The sequence below is a fragment of the Pleurodeles waltl genome, chromosome 10, assembly GCF_031143425.1.
Source record: "Pleurodeles waltl isolate 20211129_DDA chromosome 10, aPleWal1.hap1.20221129, whole genome shotgun sequence".
NCBI classification, from domain to species: domain Eukaryota; kingdom Metazoa; phylum Chordata; class Amphibia; order Caudata; family Salamandridae; genus Pleurodeles; species Pleurodeles waltl.
In genome coordinates this window covers 603,214,118-603,235,258 of record NC_090449.1, presented here as the reverse complement: position 1 = coordinate 603,235,258, position 21,141 = coordinate 603,214,118, and the positions used below count along the sequence as shown (strand labels likewise).

General features: G+C 41.5%; 1 protein-coding gene across 1 annotated transcript in view; it reads right to left on the bottom strand.

Annotated features, from left to right (window-relative positions):
- The window catches only part of LOC138261748 (solute carrier family 22 member 13-like), a 394,165-nt gene that overhangs the window by 117,888 nt on the left and 255,136 nt on the right, over window positions 1-21,141 (bottom strand). Inside the window, exon 6 of the mRNA XM_069211069.1 lies at window positions 7,936-8,030. Within this exon, the coding sequence (XP_069067170.1) occupies window positions 7,936-8,030 (95 nt within the window). The remainder of the gene's footprint in view (window positions 1-7,935; window positions 8,031-21,141) is intronic.

Genomic DNA, 21,141 nt, shown 5'->3' with positions numbered 1-21,141 from the left:
AGTCAGAACAGAGTCCTCCTCTTAGTATTCTAGCAAGATCTGGCATGATAAAAAACTCTGCTGATAACTTCTTACATGGGATATTATCAAACAACACCATTTCCTACAACTGGAGGCTCGATACTTTGGCCATTCATAATAGGGGGGCTGTAAAATGGCCCGTAAAAGTACAGAACCATTGGATGTGGAGGCAAAGGCTTTCGCCAGGATACTATTAGGCAAACTAGAGGACTGGGCTGCTATCCTGAACATCCTTTCTAAATTCCAGGCTTTAGGAAAGGCTAGGATACCTTAGACAACACCTCTGCCATAAGCCTATTAGCAAACAAAGAATCAAATCAGAATGCATCTCCATATGCATGCCTGCTGGTCTAGAGCGTGGCGTCGGATAAGGTGAAACACAACATTCTGTGGGGAAACAAAACATTTGGCATATTCCTAAGAAGGTATTTGTAAGTAATCCGACTTCTACACACAAAAACATGGGTTTGGATGAAACTGGGCACTAATTCAGCAATTTCAAAGAAATACCCCACTAATCCGGTCTAAAACAAGGCTATGTATTGTCCCCAGTGCTTTTCAACTTCTACCCTGCTGATCTATAACCATCTTTGGCCAATCTGAGGACCTATCCTCTCAAACTAGATGGCCAGCATGTGCCCCAGCTACAGTATACTGATGGTGCAATATTGTTCAATCAAATGCCAGTTGGCCAACAAAGGGCCCTAAACATCTCCATAATAATAACCAAAAGAATGAATTAAAACTAAAGTGTTATTTGGCACCTAAAGGCCTAAATATAACAGATGCATTTACAACCAAAGGATGCTGGTGGTTTGGCTTGACTCAAAATTAACGTTCAACTATCAGCTCAGAGCGTTGACCACCAACTGCACCTTTAGAAAAAAAAACAATGGAGGCAAATTTCCAACCAACTAAAGAGTCCAAAGGATCCTATATTTTGTAAATATTCAAAGGTAAAGAGGTCCCCGCAATCTTATATGAGTCTCCAATCAGGGCCCCTATGCAGACTTGAGAGACTATATTCAGGAGCAATCAGGGCTTTATTCATAATGCTGAAGAGCAAGACTGCTTGTCAGCTAAGGCTTGAGTTCGGCTTCATGAACTTGGCCATATTAGTCCATCTTTACTTCACAATAGACTGTGGGAGGCTGATAATAGCATCTGAAGAGACTCTAAAATGCTTGATATGGAAAGAGCAGGTTGATTTTTCCCAAAATCCAACACAATAATGGCACCTGGCATATGTATAACATTTTGAAAGACCTGCAGCTGAGGGATCTGTGGGAGAGTAAAATAGGTTACAACCAATTCAAAACAATGGCTAAAAAAGCAGCTAAGACTCTCTCCTTCAGGAACAACTTAAAGACATTTACAAAGTTATTATAAGCACAGCTACTTTTGGCATCTTTTACATCACCTTTTCCACAACCCTTCCTGCCCACCAATTTAAAACACTCACAATGTCTCAAATTCATAAGATAGAATTTTCTGCGTCTTCCTTTAGAGTACACTCAATCTAGAAGTTTACAGTTGTCTGTGCCTGCTGTAGAGGTTGCAAAAGCAGTTCCGAATAGATATTGCATGTAATAGGCCTTTTCTCCAGCTCTAGTAGATGTTAGAAGGAAACAGTTTACATCCATGCTTCATTTGTTTGAGAGAACAATCAAGGAAGCCCTTGGTGAATGCCTGCGTGGAACAGAAATGCAGGTTTTGATGTGACTACTGACATTTTTAGATCCAGCAGTCGTCCAACTAGAGAAAGCAAATGCAACTCTGCATACCCAGGCATGTCTCAAGAATAATTGAACACCAGACTATAAAGTATTGGGCAACCTCCCACCTGACTGTCCCTAGTATAACTCTCTTTAGAATGGATGATCTGTAATTCCAATTGATTAACAAATCTTGTTGCTCGTCTAGACCGATCTTCATTGAATCTGCATGGGAGTCTTTAAATGTTCTTTTAATATATCTCTCATTGAACTTGCTACAGTATAACTTTATTGAGCTGCTCCAGCATAAGTCACTTCACATTAGGGAGTTTAAAGAGGTACATTTATCATGTTTACATTCACAAAGCTTTAGTAATATACTTCACCAGAGTACTTAAGCACAAGACACTTCACATATTGACTAAGCTTCTGAACGTATCATCTCACTATTGCATTTATATTGCATTACTCAGCCCAACCATAAGTCACTTTCAGTACTCATTGACAAACGTCTGTTTTACATGGGGAGGGCAGAACCTATTGCACTGTATTTTATGTATATATTTTTGTTTTTATTGAAATGACTCAGCTTCTGAACATATCTTTTCATTATTGTATTGATCACCCTGAGAAAGATACTTTAAGCACTGAATGACAACATTTGTTGTTTTAGATGGGGAGGGTAAAACTTATTGCAGCACTTTTTACATTTTTTTTATTGTAATGCATTTATTAACCTATCTATAAACGCAATCCTTTCAGTGAATTTGCAATAATACAAAGTATTATATTATTACCATACCTAACAATACTGTCACATTCACCTTTTTCCCAGTGAATTTCTAGGGGTTTTGTTAACGTAAAGTAATATATCATTATCATATGTAATGTCTTTGCAGCATGGAGTTGGCCACAGGGACTGGTCGCAGCTAAGCCCTGCAACCAACCTCTTGCAAGCAGCCAACTCCACACAACACACAGCCTTTAACACCAAAACATAAAAAGTGGGCCTATTGGCTTTAATCAAAGGGTGAGCATACAAGTATATATATATATATATATATATAAAGTAGATATACAATCTTAAACATGGCTGTGAGTATTTTATTTTGTTTTTATGATTGCATCTGGATCTTTAAAAGTATAACTCAGGCATGTCGTTTTTAAAAAAAAATAAGACCAACAAGTCTGAGTTTTTCTTTTAACATTTTTTTTTCGTTTCTGACTAATTAAAAGCTATGTATATTTCTTCAGTTTTCAGGATTTCCTCATGCTTGTAATAGTCATACTTGTATAAAATAAAACATCTCTTCTTATATAGTTGTAACCACATCCTTCCCATTGAGCATGATGTAAAAAATACCAAGTTCCATCGTCCCGTGTGGCAGGCAGGAGAAGTGCTTCTATTGTTTGCAGGTGAAGCAATTTGAGGACTATAAATACCAGAATGCTGCCTGTCGATCATGATGGCAGGAAAGAACAGAGAAACATCGGACTAAAACCACCAGGAAGAAGACAAACAAGTCAAAACGCGTTGTGGTGTTGGATGGAAGCCTCATTTTGTAACCAAGAGGAATAAATTAAAGGTTTATTTCAGCCTCCGGGAGTGCAGCATCTTTCTTTTTGTGCATATATGAAGGGTTTGGTCTTTTACCCTAACGCAGCACCGGCAGATAGGCACGTCGCTGATGAAGACCGAATGTTTGTGTGTATATATATATATATATATATATATATATATATATATATATATATATATATATAAAAACACACACACATTCACACATTTATATATAAATATATATAATATATTTGAACCCAATAAATATATTACACAGTGACAATTGCCACTATGAAGTTATATGTGATTTAGAGTTCCCATACCATAGGAAGAGCTTTTTTTTATTTTGCTAATAACTTTGGTGCAGTTTGACGAATCTTAGTGAAGATTTTTTAGAAAGGTTAACCCGCTACATCTCTTTCCTGGAAAGTTTCGGGATGACCAGTCAAGCAGGGGCAGAGAAAAAGGTGGAAAACACTTTTCCCCATGATTTTTTTAAATGGAAAATTAAACAATGATACAAGTAAAGCGGCTACACAAAGTTATATCAAATTTGGAAGAAAGATAGCTCTCTACTCAGAAAGAGTTCTTTCTGTGATTTGGTGTATTTCTGTTTAGATCTTTTCAGGAAATTAAGGTTCAAAATGTATATGTATCTGTTGCTGCAGGAAGCAGGACAAAACTTCATAACACACATTTTAATTGGTTGGGCCAGCTGAATTTTAATTTTAATAAATATTGATAACGTATGCCTGGTTTCCAAGTGTTCTTGAGTGTGCCTATCCAAGTGCGCGCTCTACGGGTGACAAAAATGCAAAAACTCAGCCTTTATGCAAGAGCATAATTCATGCATTGTGTTTATATGCAGTTTGTCAACCTTTTGCATTGCAGACTTTAACCTTGAAAAACACTATTAATGATGTTTGCAATAACTATTCAATTGCAAGGTATTGCTGCAGACTTATTAAGTGTGTTAGGGTGTGGTCCCTTTCTAGGACCTTCTAGAAGTTTTCTCTGCAGTATGACTGGGTGTGGTCTGTGGGCTGGGCCAGACTCTATATAAGGGAGCCAGCCCAGCTCCATATACTCACTATTCAGAGGTCCCGGTACAGAGCAGCAGCAATTTCCTGAGCTCCTGTTCCGGAGGCCTACCTTGAAGTTCCAGGCCTGCATGGCATTATCTTGGTGATACTAGAGCAGGGTGGGAAGACGGTGGTCGGGCTGGGCCCCCGACCCCGCCCTAAAAAGACTCTTGAATTTTCGGGCCTATTCTTGAAAACTTTCAGAGTACGGAAAGCATTGCTTTGTTGTTAATCTTGGTGTTCAGATCAACAAAGGATTGCGCAATCGTTTCATGGTATTTGCATACTTTGCTAGAATCGGCTGTGCACACGATTCATTTCTTGCATGACAACCCTGGTGTTCGGATCAGCAAAGGTTTGCGCGATCGTTTCATGGCATTTGCATACTTTGTTAGAATCGGCTGTGAGCGCGATTCATTTCTTGCATGACAACGCTGGTGTTCGGATCGACAAAGGTTTGCGCGATTGTTTCATGGTATTTGCATACTTTGTTAGAATTGGCTGTGCGCGCGATTCATTTCTTGCATGGCAACTCTGGTGTTCGGATCGGCAAATGTTTGCACGATTGTTTCATGGCATTTGTATACTTTGTTAGAATCGGCTGTGCACGCAATTCATTTCTTGCATGACAACCCTGGTGTTCGGATCGGCAAAGGTTTGCGCGATCATTTCATGGCATTTACATATTCTGGTTAGAATCGGCTGTGTGCGCGATTCATTTCTTGCATGACAACCTTGGTGTTCGGATCGGCAAAGGCTTGCGCGATCATTTCATGGCATTTACATATTCTGGTTAGAATTGGCTGTGTGCACGATTCATTTCTTGCATGACAAACTTGGTGTTCAGATCGGCAAAGGCTTGCGCGATCATTCCATGGCATTTACATATTCCTGTTGGAATCGGCGGTGTGCGCGATTCATTTCCTGCATGACAAACTTGGTGTTCAGACCGGCAAAGGTTTGCGCGATAATTTCATGGCATTTACATATTCCTTTTGGAATTGAGAGTTTGTGTGATTCATTTCCCACATGTTAGACTTGGTGTTCAGATCGGCAAAGGCTTGCACAATCATTTCAAGACATTTACATATTCCTGTTGGAATCGGCAGAGTGCACGATTCATTTCCCTCATGTAAGACTTAATTCCCAGATCGGAAACAGTGTGTGCAATCATTTCATGGCCATACAAAAAACTCTGAAGTGTAATGTTATTTCATTTGCACACATTTCTTTTGTGAAGATGACAAATCCTAAATGTGACGTTCTTGTGCATATTAAGTTCCTAGCATAATTCTAATTGTTTTCCAGGGATGGTTTTCAGACAGCCTTTTAGTCCTCTTGTTAAATAAGGCAGTGTTTGTTCTGAAGCTATATTCTAGAAGGTGCTTGTATTTCTAGACATTACGTGACATGTTATGAACAGCTTTTATGAAACATTGCATTAATCATCCATGATTTTATGCCAGGTATCCAAAGTTCTTGAGGCCTAGTTAAAATCACTCCTTAGAGTATCCATGGTAACAGTAAGACAATACTAAGAATCATAATCTAGTGACAGTCAATGTGATTTTATTCTGATGTTGTGTTGTTTAACCTTTTGCTTCCTACAGGTCTCCTTCCCAGCTGTTCCCTACCTAATCCCCTTTTCCCCACTTGGACTCTCTTAGACTCTGTGACATTCTAATCAGAGTATTGGAGCTGTCTTGTGGTGGACATGTTGGGAACGTGCGCAGACCCCGAGGAACTGGTGACTCTGACAGTTGTTATATTTGTTGTTTGTAAAGTGGTTGAAGCATCAATGAAGAAATCGCAAAGCACTTGGTGTAGAAGAGGAACGGTGGGGTCAAGGGAGAGAAAATGAGGGAGGAACCCACTGAATACAATAAGCTGCTTCAAAACTGTCGTAGCACACTGCCTGGCACAGTGATAGTGCATAATGTGTGGCAGGTCTTAGACATATAGATGATTGGAAAGAAAGATAGAAGAAGACATAAGGCTGGACAGTATGGCAAATACGAGGCCCAACAGTTATGAAGCAGTGGGAAATTATAGGAGCTAGAAATGAGGGAGGTTCAGAGAGTGCTTGTCAAGGAATTAAAAATCAAAACAATCTGCTGAAAGGATACGAGGGCTGGGAGAAACCAAAAGAGAGTCTGACCAAGAGCCCAAACTTCCCAACCAGATACTATCTGCACTTAGACCTCAACCAACTTCATGATTACAATTCTGAATGCAGAAACACTTACACACTTGGGCACTCCTGGGAACATGTAACTGTCACAGATCTCCTAGACTTCTCCTGAAATTACTAGTGACTTCCGAAAATGTTGCATCCTTGCTCCTCCTAAGAGTATTGTGGAATCAAATTTCTGGCTTTTTCTGGGAAGTGTTTGTTCAGTTTGGCCAAACGTAGCAGAACTAATCTTACACCATTAATGTGTACACAGGTTCAATATTTAATTCCACCAAGCTCAACATTTAAATACACATCAAACCAAAAGCACCTCTTTCTAATTTGTAACCAGGGTCTCTGGTATTACAAGTCAATGGTTTCATTAAGAATGTATTCTTATTGTCAGAACAGTTATACATGAGCATGCAGCTGTGTGAGTACCTCAACCTCGGCGTAGGCTTCATATTCTTGGTCTATTGGTCTCAGGGGTGTAGATTCAGGGGGGGTGTTTGGGGTGTTACACCCCCCTCTCACTGAACAAATGTATTCTGTAGTAAATAGTTGGGTACAGGTGAATTCAGTCTGGTATGGTGAAGTGTCTGTCGGATTTCATCTGGGATTTGTACATGCCCACCATGACGATAACACACTTTCTCTCGTTTCTGCTTTGAAGACCCTCAAAAATTTTGATTAGTTTGTTTCAGGTCCCCCTGACAATCTGCCTTCCATTCTCTTTCTATTGCCTCTTAATCCTCCCTCATGTCTTGCTACTCACATAAAGCCCATATTTATACTTTTTTAGCGCCGCATTTGCGTAATTTTTTGATGCAAAATCGGCACAAACTTACAAGATACAATAGTATTTTGGAAGTTTGCACAGCTTTTGCGTCAAAAAATTATGCAAACGCAGCGCTAAAAAAGTATAAATATGGACCAAAGTGTTTTAACAAGATATCCCAGCATGATTGTTGGGAAATCTGAAGCTCATACCACCATACCCCACCTAATCATACTGACCAAGCTATGCCCCTGATCGGTGTATCTACGTATAGTACCGCCTTCAGAAAATTATACCTGCCCCCTTCTATTAGTTTTTGTCATTTAGTACAGTGGTTAATAAAGGCAAATGCTATATTTTACTAACAGTCAAATCAATAAGCAAACTTCAAGTTTATATTTACATTATATTTTTGTACTGAAAAAAGCACTGCCTTCTGTTTAGGTGTCTTTGCTGTCTTGTGCACTTATCTAGTAATAGATTCTTCAACCTCTCCACTCATAAACTGAAAAGTGACAAGCAGTGGGGAGTATGAGGGATGATGTCATCAAGTGCACTGTACAAACAGTTTAAATCAAGCATTCTGATACAAATGTTGTACTTACCATAAAAAACAAGTGATTACCGTTATTTTCCTTAGGCGTGGTTTCCTGAAGAGGTCGAGTATGTTTCCTGATGCATTTTTCTTTTCTTCAGATAGCTTCAACAAAGTAAAATTGAAGAGTTTACTGCCAAAACGATGGAAATAAGCAAACAGGCATATCGAACTTTAGGCCCACAGAATGGGACATGATTGATTTATTTGCTTTGGCACAAACATTCATATGTCTCATCGGATGATCCATGGTGATGTCGCCAAGGCGCCTTGACACGTGCTGGACAGTAGGATTTCTAGAGGGGTAGAGGCTTGCACAGTATCTGAGAGTGTGCGAGTGTGGATGTGTGCGTCTTTGTGTGAGTGTGTGTCTGTTTGTGCTACTTGTAGCTGTGTGTACAGGGGGTGCGAGTGCATGTGTTAATCCTTAATTCTCTACAAAGGTATGTCAGTGAAAGGCACTAGAACATGGCAGCGGTGTAATAACCTAAAACGGAGTGGGGAAGGACAGCTTGGTTATTACATCAGACTACCAGTTGTATTTGGGAGTACAGCATATGCTATGATGACCTCAGGCAGTACACACAATACTTTATTACATTTCTGTGTTGCCTTGGTGTCCCACTTTGTGTGATACGTAATGTTATCAATGATGTTATCGCTGATGCCACTTGAGAAAGTATATAGTAAACGAAGCCTCCGCCAATAGCAATATATATCATCACATACATTAACGTTAATAACACTCCTAAGCAAGTGCGGGAGTAGTGGTAGGGTGGGTCACAGGCGCCTGCTCATTCTCTGGCCTTGCAATTAGTGTGACTTGCTGAAAGCTATTTGCCCTGTTCGTACTGCGTTGCCAGCCGGTGCTGGCTTGTGGAGTGTGCGAGCTGTGCCCAGGTCTTCAGAGGGACTGCCGGCATTAGGGTCATGCAAATAGCAGCGCCCCCTCACATGGCTCCAGTTAGTCTAAAGTACTTGTAGTCATTTCTAACAATGTGCATGCGCTGCTGTAACACTCAGCCCCATCTCCCTTTCAGCTCCTGCCCCCACACATCAACAGCCCTCCCCATCCCCAGCAAACAAGGAGGCATCAGCATGATGGAGCTATTCTGCGGGTGATTCAGGTGAGTTGGAGGCGAGGGAATGAAGGTGTTTGTGTTCCGAGGCCAGTCGCTGATGTATTTACTACACAAAAGGGGACCTCTGTTGCCTCGTTTTATTTAGCGACGATGGTGCCACATTTCAGACTTCCCTAGACAAGATATACCAAATTACAAGCCGTGCCCACAAGAAGTTTGCTATGATATTTTTCAACAAAATACTCCCCTGGTAATATGAATGGTAAATATACATTTTGGGGTCTCCCAATAAAATGTACCCCTTGTCAGGGGCGGCCTCTCCGCTATGGCAGAGGAGCTTTGCCTTGCTGGAAAAAGCAGAAAAATAAAGTGATAATAAAAGTATTTTACTATCACTTTATTTTTCTGCTTTCTTAGGGCAGGGCAGGGCCAGCATCCTCCATGTCAGCAGATGGAGGAGGAGTGGTGGTGCGCTTCCAAGTGCAGATGTCAGTTTGTCCGGCCAGCAGAGGCTGGCTAAACTGACGTGCACTTAGAACTCTCCATCCAGCTGTATTGCACAGCATGCTTGAGACCAAGGGCAGTGTCTCACTCCCTCCATGAGCAGCTTTTTTGACCACTCAGGCCAATCCCGGGCCTTCTCATGCTGGTAGCACCATGAGAGAAGCGCCAGGATTGTGTAGTTAGGGAAGAAAAAGACGAGAGGCACTGAGGCGGCTAGAGCGGTGGAATACGGAGGCAGCAGGTATATTTATTCCCCCCCCCACCACCTGCTCTGCATGCTGCCCCCACTCCCCCCAGCTGTGTGCGCTTCCCATTCTCTTTATTTACTACTGAGAACTCTTTGGCAACCATGGGAATTTAGCAATTAGTCTAAGAATTTTGGTTGAAGGGACCTCAAAGTTATGACGGAAACTTAAGACTGAAATTTGCAAGTTATAGTGATCAATTTATTCATAAGGACCTCCAACGCACTGCTCATGATCCCTAATGATGCCATGGATACAGAGTATGTGTGCTTAGAACCAATATACGCAACTGACGCAGTCTAACCCTTAGTAGAGCCCTGCATGCCACAAAGGCCATCAAAATGTGACAGTTTATGTTTTATGTTAATCGCAACCTAATGGACAAAGGTAGAAAGCTGCACTGACAAGCATGTGCACTTGCTTGTATTTCAGGCGTCTGCACTTGCTTGTATTTCAGAGTTCGACTTAAGTGACATTTGAATTAAATCACGTTAGAGGGATAAAATTGATGTTACAATGTAATTTAGACTTCAGACAGACAGACAGACTAGAAACGATATTGAATTTCTCATGATTAATAAATGATTAATGAGTTTAAAAATATGTGCAAAGTGAGAGAATGCAATTCTCTGTTGTACTTAACCCCTTTGCTGCTAGGCCTCCCCATGCTAAGCTTTTTTGTGGCTTTTTGGCATAGTTCACTATTAGACCCCATAACATTTTGTCCGCATAAGGTATCTATGCCAAATTTGTGTCCTTTTTAGCAACATCCCATAGATTCTAAAGGTACCCAGAGCTTGTGAAATCCCCTGGAAGGGACCAAGAAAATGGACAAAATATAGCTACATTTTGAGTTTTTGGGGAAAAATGGGAAAAAGTTGCGTCAGAAGAAAACCTCTGGTTATTTCCCTGAAAATATCATCAACAAAGGGGATGCAGTGCTAAAATCATCATCTTCTTAGCTTTCAGGAACGGGCAGACTTGAATCAGAAAAACACATTTTTCAACAGTTTAGGCATTTTACAGCGACATACTCCATGTTTCCTATTGTTTCTGCTTTCAACCTCCTTCCAGTTAGTGGCAGAAATGGGTTGAAACCAATAGTGTATCTCAGAAAGCTATACATTTCTAAAGAGTAGATACAGTTCTAAAACCTGCAAAGGGTCATGTGTGTAGATCCTTCAAGCTTTTCCTATAGAAAGTAACAGTTGAAATAAAAACAAAACTGTAATTGAGTTGAAAAGAACAGCCTTTTTTGTTTACGTTTTGAACTGTAACTTTTTATAACTATGGCAGATTTTCGAAAGCAATATACTGTTACGTCCACTGGACCCTTCTGACTAAGGGATATATAGGGCTTGTAAGTTCACCAAGAACCTGAGGTACCCATAGCCAATAACTGAACTGCATCTTGAAATGGTTTTTCATTGTGTACTGGGTATACAGCAATACAAATGGTAAAATATAGACAGTGAAAAGTAAGTATTAAGGAACCTAATATATTTCTGAAATGTGCACAAGATATGGAGTTTAGATACAGGGGTTGTTTGTACATCTCTGAATCAAGTGGGTACCCATACTAGCATGTGAGTTAGAGGGTATTTCCCAAAATTACTTCTTCCTTACACATTGTCTTACATTTGTAACGTGCAAATGCAGAGAACTACAATTGATAATAACACTTGTTCTACTATTATGTGTTTCCTTAAGTCTTCCAATAAAAATGGTACCTTCCATTCTGTGGGTAGGCCTGGTGCCCGCAACAGGAAACGGCCCAGAACACAACATGGATTTTTTCCACACATAACTAACCTGTTTTTTGCAAAGTTGGTAGCTGTGGTTTTTGGGCCCAAACTCAGCTGGCATGTAGGGAAACCTAGAAAACCTGTACATTTTTAAAAGGTAGACCCCTCAGGGAATCCAGGTTGGGATGACTTGAGTGGCTCTCAACAGTTTGTTTTACCCAAAGTCCCTTGCAAACCTCATACCGTGACTTAAAAACACATTTTTCTCATATTTCTGTGATGGAAAGGTCTGGAATCTGCACAGAGACTCAAACTTCCTTCAACCCAGCATTCTCCAACATCTTCTGATGAAAATGAGACATCACTTGTGTGGGTAGGCCTAGTCCCCACAGCAGTAAATGGCCCAAAACCCAATATGAATACATTGATTTTTTCAATGCAAAACCGACCAGTTTTTTTGTAAAGTGGGTAGCTGTGGTTTTTAGGCCCTAGCTCAGCCAACACCTAGGGAAACCTAGCAAACCTGCACATTTTTTAAACCTAGACACCCAGGGAAATCCAGGGAGGGGTGACTTGTGTGGCTCACACCACATTTTGTTACCCAGAATCCCTTTCAAACCTCAATAATTGTCTTAAAAAACATTTCCTCATATTTATGTGATGGAAAGTTCTGGAATCTGAGGGGAGCACACATTTCGTAAACTCAGCATTGTCCCGGTCTCCCAGTAAAAATGATACTTCACTTGTGTGGGTGGGCCAAGTGCCTGTGACAGGGAAGGGCCAAAAACGTGTACAGTTTGAGGGGGAGACAAAGCAGGTCCAAAAGGTCATTTTTTTACATACATTTTTAGGCTGACTCTGCTTTTGGCACCCACAGAAGTGAGGTATAATTTGTATCAGGAGACTGAGGAAAATGCTGGGTGGTATGATATTTGTGGTTTATTTTTGGTTCCAGAAGAACATGGCACAGAAATACGAGGAAAATGTGTGATTTATGTCACATTTTGAAGTTTGCAGGGCATTGTGGGTAGGGAAATGGTGTGAAATGGATGGAAAACACACCACCCTAGACTCTCCCAGATGTTTAGTTTTCAGAATTGTCTAGGCCTGGTTGGTTTATCCAGGTGATAGCTTGTCCAAACCTAAAAAGTGCAGCTGTTCACCATTATAAGTGGGATGATACTGGGAGTCAGCCAAACCCTCCTAGCCTAATATTTAAAAAACATGACCCAGCAAAATAAAATATTCTCTTGCTTGCCATTGGGATAAAATGCTTTAGTCTGCAGGGGTGTAGAAAAATGTTTCCCCATTTGTGAGGGGGAGGGGCATGGCCATGACCCTGCTGGGCAGCCCCCACCCCTACATAAAAAAGTAATCCCTTATGTCTAGTGGGCTTTCTGCCCCACCAGGGGGAGGGGGCAGGTGGGGTAATTGCCTCAATCTGCCACCGGGTGGGGGGGCAGAAAGACTGTCTCCCTATTTTGGGGGAGGGGTGGCCATGCCCATGCTGGTCAGCTCACATAGCTACAAATAAAAAAAGTAATCCCTAGTATCCAATGGTCTTTCTACTCCTGTGGGCATGGCAGTTGGGAATAACTGCCACCATCTGCCCCCAGGGGGGACAGAAAGACTGTTTGTGTCTGGGAAAGGATGGGGGAATTGGCATGCCCATTTTAGGCTCCCCCACTCCTAAAAGTAAAAAAAAAAATAATCCCTGGGTCTGGAGGGCTTTCTGCCTCCTCCCGAGGGGGGGCAGGTCTGGGGCTTTTGCCCCCATCTGGACCCCAGGAAGGACAGAAGGACTGATTATGGCACAAAATTAAAGGGGGGTAACAGCCCTTGGCCAAGGTGCTGCTCCCTCTCCCTGGTGTCTAGTGGATGTTTCCCTGCTTGAGGATCGCCCTCCTGAGCGTTCCCGAAGCAGGGATCCACTAGGGATCTTTTCAAATATACCTTCCTTTGTCTGCCTAGGTGCTTGGAGGCTGAGGTAGTCCCACGAGCACCTAGGCAGTGAAAGTTAAATGAGCCGATTGGCACATTTCACTTTCTTTTTCAGTGAAATGACATCAGCTCACCGTGTGCGCCACTCTTCATTCCACTGAAAACTAAAAATAGACTTGGGATCTGGGAAAGCTCTTTTCCAGGTCCTGAGGCTATTTTTACATAAAACAAATCCCTCTGCTGTTGGTGCTAGTGTGATGAGGACGGAATGGTTTTGTCCTACGCACACAAGCCATTCCGTCATGCACACCGGAGGGGTTAATGGAATACAGTAACAAAGCTTTTTGCTTGAACTGAAATGTATTATTCCTGTTAATGAATTATATTTAATGCTGAGTTCATAGGTTTGCATATTGCATGTGTTGTATTAAAGCGTATTAATTAAATGCAGTAGTGTAATTATCTTGTGTTAGCATGAATGAGGCCTGTTGAGGCCTATAATTTGTGACTGTGCTAGAAATGCTGATTAATTTCCTAAAGTGAACTTTCTTTTAGGCTATGTTCTCATGAGAAGCATGGCTAGTTGGTAATTTATTTTATTGTTGTAGGATAGAGAGAATATAGAGTAGTGTCCTTGACAGAAGAACAATGTGAAACATGGACAGGTTTTGTATACAATTGTTTCAAACATGCATGGAGTCACACAGATGGAAGATGTTCCCATGATAGACCTGGGAAGAAATTGGACTGTTTCAACCTGGAGTCTGGTGATCGACCACTATTGGATGATGCCCATTCATACCTTTGATGAATCAGAATGCTTTGTGAACTCTAAAATATCTATGGACGTTTGAACTTTGAAACAGTCCCTTGCAGGCTTTTGCAGTCCCCAGATGCTGTCCTGATGCTTGCTGATCCTGATGTTTTGCTGATGAAGATTCCCTGAATGCTGCATACCTTGGAGCGGTATTTCCCTCTCTGCCATTGCCCTTTGAAATGTCCTTTCAGATTTAACAATCCTTTTATTTTCCTCATCGGAAGGCTCTTCACCGAGCTTCTGAGATGCTGACGCTTTCCCTTTTTCTTAATTTTACTTAACATAGTTAGTGACCTGCAGCCCGAAATTGTCTTTAATTATTTTTGCGTTTTGTATTTTGCCCACATGTGTTTCTCGCCACACATCCCTAATTTGGTTAGTTGTAGGATCAACCTGTGCCCAGCTAAAGATTTCTGACTCTGCTAAATTTGAATTGACCAATGATTTTAAACTGAGCAACGCATAATTTCAGTGTCTCAGATATTCTTATTGATGTTCTGCATTATTCTCCTTGAATGCTTAGTTTTATTAATGTTAGTTTGCCTAAATCTATTCCAATGCCTTGGGCAACACTTAATGAATATGTATCATAATAACCTGGTTTTGAGCATTGCCTACATGACTTTGAGCTTGTGTTTGCAATAAATCCTTAACTTTATTCCTCATTGGAGTTTTCCTTCCTTGGCCACGTTGGTCATGGTGTTTAAATTGTTTGGGGTGTTGTTGAAATTCTGTTGATGGTTCTACCACACTACCTACTGGGTGTAAAGATTCATCCACCTCGAAGAGCATTGATTCCTGTGAAGAATGTAAATGCTACAACATTCTGGTTGCAGTATGATAGTTTTGTCCCATAAAGGGGGAGAACCATTTTTGTTTTGTGTTAGGAAGATAGGATTGACCCGCCAGGCGATTGCCCAGTTTAAAGATTGCTCACCGCAATCCTTGTCCGATGTTTTGGTCCGAAGATTGATGAAGTTCCAGCGTTCTGTCTACAGGTGACAGTTTTATGAGTATAAATAGGGTTTTGCGCTTGCAATGCTTTTGGCTTGAAGATTGCGGTGAAGTGTGATGTTGTGAAGTGTTTTGCGGAGTCATCATACTCAAAGTGATTGTGGTGCTTTTTGCTTAAATATGTCTGCGGTTGTTGTTGTTGTTGATGGGTCCGTTGTGGATAGCGCAAAAGTGTTGAAGACACTTGGTTAATTTGCTGCCTGCAGTGAGGTACTTGTCATGAGACATTGTTGACAGTGCCAGTAGTTTTCCTTGAATGAGTGTGAGTTGTTGGTTGGTATTTAGTGAATCCTGAGTGCACATAGAAGATCTATATCAACCGGAGTGAGAATTGCTGGTCAAGTTTCACTCATTGTGTGATTGTGAGAGCTACAATCGGAGAAGTGTAAGCCCAGACAACTTTGACGTGTTTGAATTCCTACCCGTAGTGAGCAGACAGGTTTTTATTTTTTGCTCGCAATATTTTGCATTAGGTGAGAGTGAGTTTTTATGAGAGGCAATTGCGAAGCGATTGCAGGTGTTGAACGAAGTGTGCGTGATGTCATATTGTGCCGTGCTGGTCCAGGTTGGTTAGTGTGAAGCTGCTCTGGTACTGGTGGATAGTGCCATGTTGCTATTGGTTGAGAAGAATGAGAGCAAAGGATTGTTTGATTAAAATTACTTCCTCATTCAATTGCAAGTTGTGGAATTAATTGAATTTGATGGAAAATGACATTTTTCAAAGCATTAAAAAGCGGTTTAGGAGGAGATGTTTTTATTCCAGTTAGAGAAGGTATAGAAACACCACAAGAAGGAACTCCAGGTTATATTGTGTCATCCGCTAAAGGGTTGCATGCATGTAATTGGCTTGAACAATGGTGCAAAATTACTGACAAGAAGGTGCATTAGCTTTTCCCCAATATGGAACATTTCATTTGAGAATTTTAGACAATTTGAGGCGAATAATGTATGAAATGAGACTGCCTCAAAGACCTGTACAATTTGAAGCCCTCAGTATTTTGGAACTTGTTGCCTGTGAAAGGATGTCAGCTAAATATGAGAATAGAATGCAGAAAGCAATTAATACAGTTTCAGAAGCTAGATGGGATGCTGAACAGAAGATGTGGAGAGCATATATATAAAAAGGAGTTAGAATGTTTCCAGCTATTTCAGAGGAAGGTGATGGGAGTGCAAAACCTAAACCTCAAAAAGCAGGAACAAAAAGCAGGCCAGACAATAGAAGCTGAGAGTAAAAAGACAGTAACATATGACAGTGATTCAGATGAGTAGTTTAAAAATCAGTTATTAATGCATTGTCCACCACCGTATCATTCAGTTGATATAGGAATGAGAATTGAAGCAGTACAGAATGTGGTCCTGATTGTGGCAACCGCTCCAGTTGCACAAATCCGAATCAGGTTGTTCCATTTACACCAGTAAGTGCAGAGACACAAGTGTCTATGGTTTATCCACCAGTTCCGACTGTTAATACAGTTCAGCCCGTTTCAGTTTCAAGTCCAGTTGTAAATCAAATTGTTCCAGATCCTAATGTGAATGAGACAGTGCTAACATCTAATGTGACTAAGTCTGTGCGGAATCAGCCCAAGCCAATGTTTACCCAAGTGCAGACAATATCAAATGTTACTCCAAGTCAAACAGGACAGACTTGAAGTGCTGTCATAACAGGACAGAATTCAGGAATTCAAATTCAGCAAAATCAGACAAATCTTATGGGTCCTGGTGCACTGACATTTCCAGTTACTATACGTCCACACAAATGTCAATGCTAGAACAGGAGAGATACCAGAAAGAGACAGATCAGTGAATATGCCCATATTTAAAATAGAATTGAATGAATTGATTCTAGGAATGTTGGACATAGCTCAACTGGAAACTGACACAGAAGACAAACTGTGGTTCTTGTGTGTGTGGGTGTTACTCAACGTACAGGACAGGCATATGAGAGATTAGCTGAATTAGCCAAGAAATATGAAGTGGGTTTAGAAAAATCAAAATCTTTGAGCAGAAGATACAGATATAGTTAACATGAGATCGCCTGGAATGAAATTGCACATTAAGGAATTGATTACACACATTCAGACATGAGGACATGGTGAGCGTTAGATAAGCGGGAAGGCTGATGGGCTAAGAAAAGAGATCAGAAGAAATCAAAGCCAAATGTGCCTCTGGCAGTAGCAACTAAAGCCGAGGACAATGTGAAAATTATGCCTATGAGAGAAATACCAGGTGGAGGTCATGTTCACGTACCTTGGAGTAGGAATGGTATACTATCATTCACCAATGATTACCCGATGTAGAGCGAAAAGCCTCTGGAATGGTATAAGCAGAGAGATTTGTGAAACTTTGAAAATGCCAGTGGGAAGATTAGAATATGTTGTTTGACATTGTGGTTCCAACTGATTTGTGGACCGCTTGTAAAGTGAATGTCGGTTGGCCTGAAAATAAACCTATAAGAGATTCAGTAACAAGAGCACCAGCTGAAGGGGTAATAAATAAGTACAACAAGGTGACTGAGTTCCTGAAAAGTAAAGTGTCCCCAAAAGACACTGATTGGCAGAATATTGACAGAACAGCCCAGGAGACGAGAGAATTGATTCATGCGTTTTATGAGCGGCGCATGAATTGTGTCTCTCATAAAACTTTCCAAACTTTCAAGCATCACAGTTACTGAGACTATACAAGCTAAAGATATGAGTATTAGTGTGTTCAGATTTGTATAGGGATTGAAGCCAGACATAAGCGAGATGATTCAGCAGCACCTGATTTGTTGGCAGAATAAACCAATTGATGAGATTCTGCACTATGCGAAATACTGCAGTGATGAGATAGAGCTGAAACAGAAAAAGCTGAAAGAAAAAGTCATGGTTTTGCAATTGAAAACTGCACAGAAAGCAAGAGGTGAATCAGCAGATGATGGGGAACACTAGTGTGATGCAAGGAGTACCGCAGCAGGTGACAAATGTTGTTCAATCTAGAAGTAGAGGATGTGGTGTTCGGATTGATCAAAGTGGAGGTGTTCTTGATGTCCAGTCTTTGAAGAAGACAAATCCGTGTCATGTGTGGGGAAATTTGGGCCATTAGAAATAGGAGTATCTATACAATAGTGTGAATGTTCAAGTGCAGAATGCTGGAGTTGCTCAGACTCAAGATAATAATAAGATTCAAATTCAAAGAGTTCAAAGACCCCGAAATCAGAATTACTTGTGTCCCTAAGACAATAGATGTAGGTACCACAGACCCCATTGACACAGCAACAGGTGATTGTTCTTCAGCAAAACATGAATCAAATGGCAAATGCAAACATTAATTAGATAGCATTGCAATTTCCCTTCACTGATTTGAATGATGAGGAATTCACGGAAAGGTTTCATAGTGATAGCTCTGATGATGAGGATTGCATGATAGGTGCATCCCTAGAGGTAGATCAATGTGGTCCTGTTGTAAACGTAAATGTTATGTGCTGTGATGTGTCGTTCTTGGTTGACACTGAAGCTACAAGTTCCACCGTCAGAACTGCTGAAATGGCAATTTGCCCTTTTCAGGAAAGAGAGTTCAGGTGGTAGGAGTCACCTAAAAACAATTGACAAAGCATGTCTCTGTTAAAATAGGCTAATTTGAAGATGAACACCAATTTGTGGTCTGTGATTCAAGTCCCGTTAGTTTGCTAGGACATGATCTATTGTGTAAGCTGAACTGTTCCATCAGCTGCACATCAAATGGAATAGTGATTCAACCAAATGAGGAAGATTGCTTAAACCATTCTGTGACTCCGCCTGTTTGTGGATTCCTTGTCTGGGCCAGACTAACAGTTGGTATGTTTGTGCATCTCCACTAGACAGTGACACAAAGGGTGCTGGGGTGTAGCCTGCATATCCTGATTGGCCATCTGGGCTAGGCTGGAGGGAGGAGTTGGCTGTGCCTGTCCTCGCACAAAGCAGTCTCCAACCCCCTGGTGTGCGTCTGGAGCCAGGCCTGGGCAAGGCAGGATTCTGTAAACAACAGAGACTCCCCTTTGAAGTTGGGCAACTTCAAAGGCAGAATGGGGTATAAGTATTGGGCCCAAAACCCCAGATTTCAGATCACTTCAAGAATTCAAGAGGAACCTCTTCCTGGAGAAGAGCTGAAGAAGAAGTCCTGGCCCTGCATGTGACTGTGCTTTGTTGGGCTATCCTGCGGTTGCTGCTTCTGCCTGAGAAAGGGGACAAAGACTGGACTTTGTGGTATATTCCTGCTTGAGAGGTATCTCCAAGGGCTTGGACTGAGATTGCCCCCTGTTCTGAAGTCTAGGGGCCATCAAATACTTCCTCTGCCAGCACCTGGACTCTCTGCTGAGACTCCTGCCATGTGGTGCCCTATCCCTGGGCCCTTGAAAGGAGAAGCTGGTGGAAAACCAAGAAGAACCAATTACACCGACTTGGTACAACCACGGACTGACGCCGCTGTGGGATTCCGTGCCGCCACCTGCAACTGAAGCTGTAGTCCTCACTGAAGTGTGACGAGACTGCAGGCCCGACGCCGGAGCAGCCCCCCTGATGTCCACAACTCCATGAGTCCTGAAGTGTTGTGTCTCCAACGTCCATGACACCCGACTTCGCCGCACCACACCGTGATTGCCAGATATCGACACCACCAGAATTGCGCGGATCCAATGCTTCACACCAAAGCCATATCACCTCCACCGCTCCGCAGCAAGGACCCATTGCCTCTTCATGACGTCTCTGCTCCGCCACTCCTCCGCTCCACAGCACCAGAACCAACGCCGCACCGGATCCAGCAACACCCTGATCCATGACTCTGTGCACTGGCTTGTTTCCTCATTTTCACAAGGTACTGTAGCTGGGGGTCAGTGTGACTCAGTGACCGGCACCATTAGTGTTGGATTGTTGGGAATGACTCCGTCATGACACATCATATCACCAGGTCGAAGCATTTGTGTTTCAAAGCTCTATATTGAAGGTTAATCTTTTAAAAAGACATAACTCTGCCTCTGTGTGTTGGATTTTTGTCGTTGTCGTCTTGTTTTGCTCAGATAAATATTGGCCATTTTTCTAACGTGGTGTTGAGTAATTTTGTAATGTTTTCACTGTATTACTCTGTGTGTTAGTACAAATACTTTACACATTGTGTCTGGGTTAAGCCTTTCTGCTCGTGCCAAGCTACCAAGGGGATGAGCAGGGGTTAACCGGGTGTGTTTCTCCTTTGCGCTGACTAGCATGAGGGCCCTTGCTTGGACAGGGGGCAACATGACGGCCAACTAAAGACCCCGTTTCTAACATGACCAAGATTGTTGTTTCATGTTAGCCCATGGAACTGAATCCTGCAATGATTGTATTCTAAATTTCCAATGAAGCTGAGTGGTTTACAGTCATTAATCTTTGTCAATCATTTTTTTCTGTACCATTGCATGACGAAAGCCAGTATTTATTCGCATTCAAATCTGACATTCGTGTTTTGGCTTGGTGCCAAACTCTTCAGGGGTATAGGGAGTCACCATCCATTTTCAAACAGATCTTGAAAAAGAATTTGGAGTCCCTTAAAATGCTCTATCATTCAGTCTTGGTGTAATACAGTGAAGACCTGTTAGTTGTGTCAAACACCAGAGAAGCAAGCAGAAGCGATACCATTGCCCTTTTAAATCATTTAGGAGAGAATGGACATAAAGTTTCCCCTGCTAAATTACAGAATAGTAATAAAGAAGTCCTGTATTTAGGTTACCACATTGAGAAAGGTGTAAGGGAAGTGTCACAAGAAAGAATCTCAGTAATCATGAAATTAAATCATCCAGTAACACAGAAAGAAGGCTGAATATTTTGGGGAATGGTTGGCTACTGTTTTCAGTGAATTCCAAATTTGTCCCTTTTGGCCAAG